This window comes from Zea mays, chromosome 4 (genome assembly GCF_902167145.1).
Source record: "Zea mays cultivar B73 chromosome 4, Zm-B73-REFERENCE-NAM-5.0, whole genome shotgun sequence".
In the NCBI taxonomy this organism is placed as follows: domain Eukaryota; kingdom Viridiplantae; phylum Streptophyta; class Magnoliopsida; order Poales; family Poaceae; genus Zea; species Zea mays.
In genome coordinates this window covers 190,826,286-190,833,613 of record NC_050099.1, presented here as the reverse complement: position 1 = coordinate 190,833,613, position 7,328 = coordinate 190,826,286, and the positions used below count along the sequence as shown (strand labels likewise).

At 39.7% G+C, this 7,328-nt stretch overlaps 1 protein-coding gene across 3 annotated transcripts; it reads right to left on the bottom strand.

Annotated features, from left to right (window-relative positions):
* Positions 1 to 372: 372 nt before the first annotated feature.
* Positions 373 to 6,075, bottom strand: LOC103654304 (uncharacterized). 3 transcript variants are annotated; one of them, XM_020552767.1, is made up of 3 exons: positions 4,760 to 6,075; positions 2,715 to 3,022; positions 373 to 787 (listed from the first exon to the last, which is right to left on the bottom strand). In XM_020552767.1, the coding sequence occupies exons 1-3, from the start codon at positions 5,889 to 5,891 to the stop codon at positions 671 to 673; spliced, it is 1,557 nt and encodes a 518-aa protein (XP_020408356.1). In that variant the 5' UTR covers positions 5,892 to 6,075; the 3' UTR covers positions 373 to 670. The 3 variants fall into 3 exon arrangements, with proteins under 3 accessions (XP_020408356.1, XP_020408355.1, XP_008679358.2); XM_020552766.1 differs by having other exon boundaries at positions 373 to 3,022; XM_008681136.2 differs by lacking the exon at positions 373 to 787 and having other exon boundaries at positions 2,933 to 3,107.
* Positions 6,076 to 7,328: the final 1,253 nt, after the last annotated feature.

Sequence of the window (7,328 nt, the reverse complement as noted above, 5' to 3'; positions counted from 1 at the left end):
CGGCCAAAACATCCCCAGAAAATACATTTCCTTTATCCTCTCTATGGCCAGCAGTTTCCGTTTTTTTTTCTTGGTGGTTTCCGAGTGACAGTTAACCCATCTGTTGCAAGAAATAAATAAAAAACTGTGATAAATGAAGTTTCTCGAATTTGATTTCAACTGCACACGTCGTCGTCATGCATGAAAAAACAAGCACAGTCGTGTGTATATATACCAGAGAGAACTGTAGCTGATTTCTGAAATGTTGTCCTAATCAGCTCTAAAGGGTAGTAGTAACAAACTAACAAATAATTCTTGCAGTAGTCTCTCATGTTCTTCCAAAAGAGGAAGCATGTGAGACTCTAGCCCACCCCATGCATGATAATATTTTTTGACAAAGGGGCGAAGCCCCCTATTTCATTAAGAAATAGGAAAGTATGTAACAACCGCCCACACGCGGTAGAACCACCAGAAGATCAACCACGGCCAGAAAGTTATCTAGACTCTAACCACTATCATTAGATCAGTGAAGAGACTACGATAACAGGGAAAGTTTTGGCCTACGAAGAACTACATAAGACTTTCTTATTTACAACCAACAAGACAGGCAGAAGCCACAAAAGACCTGAACAGTTTGGCCAGCAAAAAACAGACAACTATCCCAACATGGCTTCCCAGCTTCAACATCTTGTCATCCAGAAATCCGCCTGTCAAGAGGACACCACCCCAAGGCCCTCCCGAAAGCTTCACTTGCCGTCTTTCGAATTAACTTGCTTCCTAACACCACCATTTTTTGCTCCTTCTTTTTCTGACGAATCGCCCAGGAATCCAACCAGAAGCAGCAAAGAAAAATGATGTTAGATGGGTCAAGTAAATGACTATTTCCAAAGCACCAATCATTTTCTAGTGCGCCAGATAGCCCAGAATAAAGCACCACAACCAAATAACACCAGATGAGCCATCTTGTCTTTTGGTTTACAAAACCAATTGTCATACAAATCTTTGATATTTTTTGGGATAGATCTCAAATTCAAGGCAACTTGAATAACTCTCCACATGTATTGAGCAATGGGGCAATTAAAGAACAAGTGATCAATAGACTCATCCACCCCAGAGAAACAGCAGTTTAAAGAACCAATCCAACATCTTTTCCTCAAAGTATCCTTAGTAAGAATCTTATTTCTTACCACTAACCAGAAGAAAACCTTAATTTTATGAGGCAATTTAGATTTCCACAAAAACTTATATGGAATCAAAGATTGATTTTCCATTTTCTTTCTGTATAAAGAATTAACAGAGAAGCTTTTATTCCCCAGGGTCCACACAATTCTATCTTCATGATCAGATAGACAAATCTGCTTACAATAATTAATCAATTCATCATAAAGCAACTTCAGATTACCAACAATCCTTCTTCTGAAAGTAAGAGATTCAAAATTTGAAGTGAAAACTTCGTTAACAGAAACATCTTTGTCATAGGCCAAGTCAAACAAAACATGAAACTGGCTAGACAACGGTTGGTTACCCAACCAAGTGCTTTTCCAGAAACTAGTTTTCAAACCATTACCCACATCAGTTTTACAGTATTTGTAAAAGATGTCCCTTAAACTCAGAAGCTTTTTCCAAAAATGAGAGTCATTTTGTTTTTGCTTAACTAAAATAAGGGGTTTTCCCTTAAGATACTTACTAGCAATAATCTTTTGCCATAATCCATTCAAATTCTCAATATACCAAAGCCATTTCTAAAGAAGGGAGTCATTCATAACTTCAAGATTTAAAACACCCAGGCCACCCTAAATTTTGGGAGAACAAACTGACACCCAATCGGCCAGGTGAAATTTCTTGGACTGCTTACCCCCCTGCCATAAAAGTCTCCTTCTCAACAAATCAATTTTTTTAATAACAGTCTTAGGGGCAGGATAGATCGACAGCATATATAAAGGAACATTAGAAAGGCAACTATTTAGCAGAGTAAGTCTACCACCAAGACTCAAGAATCTACCCTGCCACCCAGCTAATCTTTTTTCCAACTTCTCAATCATGGGGCACCAAAGATTTTTATTAATCTTTTTCTTATCAATTGGCACACCAAGATATTTCATAGGTAGATTACCTATAGGACAAGTAAAAATATCAGCATACAAAAAGTCTATCTCTTTAGCATCACCAAAACATAATATTTCACTTTTGTGAAAATTAATTTTCAAACCTGACATGCTTTCAAACAAACATAAAATGAATTTAAGATTTCTGACGCCTTCTAAGCAATCTTGAATAAGAAAAATGGTATCATCAGCATACTGTAAACAACAGCAACCATTTTGAATGATGTGAGGGATCAGCCCTTCAATCAGACCTTCCTCCTGAGCTTTTTTAATCATACAAGCTAAACCATCAGCAACCAAATTGAACAAAAGGGGAGAAAAAGGATCCCCTTGCCTCACCCCTTTGTGAGTAGTGAAATAAGGGCCCAGAGTATCATTAGTCTTGATGGCAACTTTACCACCTCTTACAATCTTCATGACCCAATCACACCACTTACTACCAAAACCATTTTTCTCCATCATATTATAAAGAAAATGCCAATTCACTTTGTCATAAGCTTTTTCAAAATCAATTTTTAATACTACTCCACTTTGATTTTTCCTTTTAACTTCATGGAGAATTTCATTAAGCGATATGACCCCATCCATAATATATCTATGCTTAATGAAACCATATTGAGAATCACTTACCACTTTTGTGATACAACTCGCCAGTCTGTTGTTCAGAACTTTGGAAATAATCTTGTAGCACACATTTAAAAGGCAGATAGGTCTGAAATTTTTCATGTCAGCCGCATTGTCCACTTTTGGTAGTAATGTTACCACCCCAAAATTCAGTCTCTCAATTTTGAGACTATCATTGTAAAAGTCATTGAATAATTGGACAATATCCAACTGAATAGTATCCCAAAAAGTTTGAAAGAATTCAGCAGGAAAGCCATCGGGCCCAGGAGCACTGTTATGCTTCATCTCAAAAATCACTTTCTTAATCTCCTCCACTGAGAAAGGAGCCGTCAGGAAAGATCTATCAGCGTCTGATAATTGATTCATGTTACACTGAGACATATTGATATTAGATATCACCTGATGACCAAAAAGATCTTTATAATAAGAAGTAGCAATTTTATTAATACCATCCGCATCACTCACAGGGACATCATCCTGATTTAAGAAAGGAATTTTAACCCTCCTCTTCCGACCTTTAGCCAAAAGATGAAAGAACTTGGTATTTTCATCACCCTCATTGATGAATTTCTCTCTAGCAGTTTGTTTTTTTTTTACAAATTTCTTCTTCCATGATTTTTTTCAGATTCCATTCCATATCAAGCTTTTCAATTCTCTCAGAATCCGAGATACCCATTATTTCACATTTTTTATCTAAAATATCATTTTTTCCATCAACTCTTTTTTTAATTTCAAATATCTACCCTCAACATTGATATTCTAACCTTTCAGCAATTTTTTCAATCTTTTGACTTTTTCTTTCCAAATATCAATACCAATCTTACTTCTAACAGGCAAAGACCAATTATTCACAACTAAAGACTTAAATTCAGGTCTTAATTTCCAACAAAGCTCATACCGAAATTCTCTTCTAGCCGGAGAAATGTAATCAGTTTTTAGACATAAAGGGACATGATCAGAAAAGAATCTACTCAGACCAGTAACATTCAAATTATTATAATGCAGATCCCAATCAGGACTAACAAGAAACCTGTCTAACTTCTCAAAAGTAGGAGGATTACGATTATTAGACCAAGTAAAATGACGACCACTAAGATCCAACTCAATCAAATCATGAACATCAATAATAGAATTAAAAAGAGAGCTCCACTTGTTAGTCCCCCCGGGTTTGTTTTTATCCGATTCTCTTCTGAGAATATTAAAATCACCGCCAATCAATAAAGGGTGAGAACAATTAGAACAAAAAGCTGATAACTCACTCAAGAATTTCTGTTTTTGATCATTTTGAGCAGCACCATAAACATTAATAAAATTCCAAATAAAACCTGAAACTTTATGAATCACCAACAACCGAATCATAAATTCCCCCAACTCCTTTCTCTAACATCAAACATGTCCGAATCAAAACCAACCAACAAACCTCCTGACCTACCATTAGGTGGAGACCAAACCCAAACAAAATTTCTATTACCACTAATAAAATTCAGCCAAGATTCTTCAAAATCTTTCTTATTGGTTTCTTGAAGACCAATGAAGTTAACCTTCTCTTTCATGATAATATCACGAATGAACTCACTTTTCACACTTATATCGAGCCCCTGACAATTCCAAATCACACCAATCATTCTGAACAAATAAGGGCCTGGCCATCTGACTGGCCTTTCCTCTTAATAGGGATTTTCCTATTTTTAGGAGTTTTACCAGCCAAGTTACTATTGTTTTTTTCCTCACAGTTTTTTTCCTGTGCTGAATTTTACGACCTTTTCTAAGAATCATAACATCTTCGAGATCAGAAAAATTATCATCAAGATTATCATTATGAATGTTATTATCATCATCAGAAACAATACAATCAGCATTTGCATTATCAACATTAATCCTAATAGATTGAACCACTAAGTTTTTCCTAGACAATTCTAAAGATTTAATCAGGTTTAAATTTTCAACTGCATCATTAAATGAAGAACCTAAATCAACACCAATTTTGTGAGCCACATCCATGAGAACATCATTATCAGTATTCAAAACCGAGAAAGGATTGTAGGACGTACCTTTGTTGATGAAAGCATCTTTAGCCATAGCTCTTGCAGCAGCTTTATCAGCAATTTTCACTTCCTCAGACGATTCCAACCTGCTGCACCTTCTCACTCCTTCAGTAACTTCGCCTTCCATAGGACCACATTTTTTACCACCAGCAATCTTGCTAGCTTCCTCAACATTACTCAGATGCATTTTCTTTTTATCTTGGGCAGGGGAAGGAATAAATTCATCATCCTTGATGAATTCATCCAACTCCTGAGAATCCAACAGATCATACTCACTATCATTGAATTCCTCATCCTCATTTCCCTGACTATCAAGGTAACCTTTAGGGTCTTCAGAACCCTTCCCCATTTTCATGCTTTCGGATTGTTCAGACAGGGAACCAGCAACATTGGCCTGACTTGAGGATATTTTTAAGGGAGATTTTCCCTTGATATCCTTGCCAGAGTCCTCATCACCACTCTTGGCCTTTTTAGCATATTTGCCAAGAGAGATCTCACCAAACCCTTGTCTATCAACCGAAGCCCTCTTGCCCAGATTAACAGAGTCATCATTCCAACCTTCATCAGTAATGTTGTCAATTTTGAAGAAAATGTCATACAAAAAAGGTTTGACACCAACTTCAATGATAGGAGGGATCATAGCAACACTCTTCACATGAACTTTAAACCTCACAATTTCTTTAGAGTTTAAAGAGTTAATATCCACTTCTTCCACTGCCCCAATAGTGGATCCCAATTCACAAATGGCCTGATAATTTTGCAACTCTTCTGGCACATTCTCAGCCACAATCCACACAGAATGCAGTTTAGATTTAGGCTTAGCCTGAGAACTCCAAGAAGAGACAGAGATTTTGGCTCCAGACAATTTCATTTTCAATTCGGGGAAATTAATCATTTCATCCAATCTCTCTTGAGAGGGGAATTGCATGAGAAAACCAGAATGGCACTTAGTAGCTTTCCAAGTGCGGCCCCAAGGAAAGTGAAAACCGAAATCCTTCTCCAGATCCTCGGCGGTGATCAAACCCTCAACGATTTTAACCAAGCCAATAAAACTGCGTTTAGGTTTGTTGGATAAGGGTTTGGCGAAATGAGAGGAGTAAAACCCTAGCCCATCTGCCACCATACCAACAATCGGCATACTGGGCTTATTCTGTTTGGGAAGAACACACCGAGCAGTGTTGTGGGTTTCTTTGCGACAGATTTCGCACCACAAAGACTTAAAGCACTCCCTAGCATGATGACCATCTAAACCACATTTCTGGCAAAAAACCCTACGCACCAAATCATTCTCAGATTTTAGAATGGGGGGCGGGGGGGTTTTGAGGATACCTGGCAGACCGGCATCACCGGGAGTGGAGACAGGAATATCTTCTTTGACATCAGATTTTCCGGATCCAGTCTTCAATCGCCAGCTGAGGTTCCGATTCTTTCCCCACGACTGAGAACCCTGCGGCGCCTCCTTCGGACCCCATCGATCCCAGTTAGGGTTTCGATTTTTCGAATCCATCGGAGCCGACACACCAGAGCGGCCCGGAAGAGGCCACTCCTCACCAAGCGAAGGCGGGCGAAACGGAGAGGAGATCCACCCCCCACAGAAACTTTCGCGCGACGAACTCGGAAGCCACCAGAGGCGAGAAAGACGCGAAGCAAGATGGGGAAAAGAATGCGAGCCTAAGAAGTCTACTGGAAACCCTAACCGCGTACCTGAAAGAAGCCGTCCAGAGCACGCCTCGCCGATCTCATGTAGCTGTGGACCGCACACAACCACGCGCTCAAGACGCGGAGGGGACGGCCCAGAAGCCACGCCTTCAACCGAACGGGCCGCTGGGGGACGAAGGACTGCGGAGGGAGGAGCATGTCGTCGCCCACCATTTTTCTTTTTCCTACGCATGGCCTCCACCGCTCGGTTAGTAGCACTCAATTCATGAAGGCGACAATGTCTGATGATAAATAGATAGAGGTGTGTCACCATGCATGATAATATAATGTCTGATCTTCTCTAGTTGTCTCAATCAAATCAGTCAATGAACAATATACATATGTGAGACACTCTAGCGGTCTAGCCCACCTCTGAAATGACAAGTGAAACAGACTACTCGTGCAATCACCAGTATTGGCATCTCGGGAATAATCTGACTTTATACGTGGAACATGTGATCACCTTGTGACATGACATATATATGTTCTTATAAAGACGCGATCTATGTAAATGCACTAGCGATCTATATATATTTTTCGGTGGTTACTTATTACGTAGGATCATCTCAAGATCCGTGAATCAACAAAGAAATGCTCGGACACCTGAAATGCCTTATTTTCTGTCTAGGCTGAAAACCTGATCTGAGCAGGCCGGCCGGTAGATTGAAGTAAGATGGGCTCCAGCGAAAACTATAGGTCTGTGTCTTGCAATACGGGCCGCCGGCCTGGACCAAGCCCAAAATGATGAGGCCTGCTTCTTGGTGTCAACCTCTACTCTGCTCTGCTCCCCCACAGGAGGAAGCAGCATCTCCTGTCGTCCCTGCCCACCGCAGACACTGCCCGGTAGGACCCATCCGGTCTGGCATGGGATAGTGGA

Excerpts from the sequence above, each read along its gene's own strand:
- LOC103654304 (XM_020552766.1), bottom strand. The coding sequence starts at position 5,891 with ATGCCGATTGTTGGTATGGTGGCAGATGGGCTAGGGTTTTACTCCTCT. Across the intron at positions 3,023-4,759 it reads AGATGCTTTCATCAACAAAG|TGGAGGAGATTAAGAAAGTG; the intron begins GTACGTCCTACA and ends CTCCTTTCTCAG.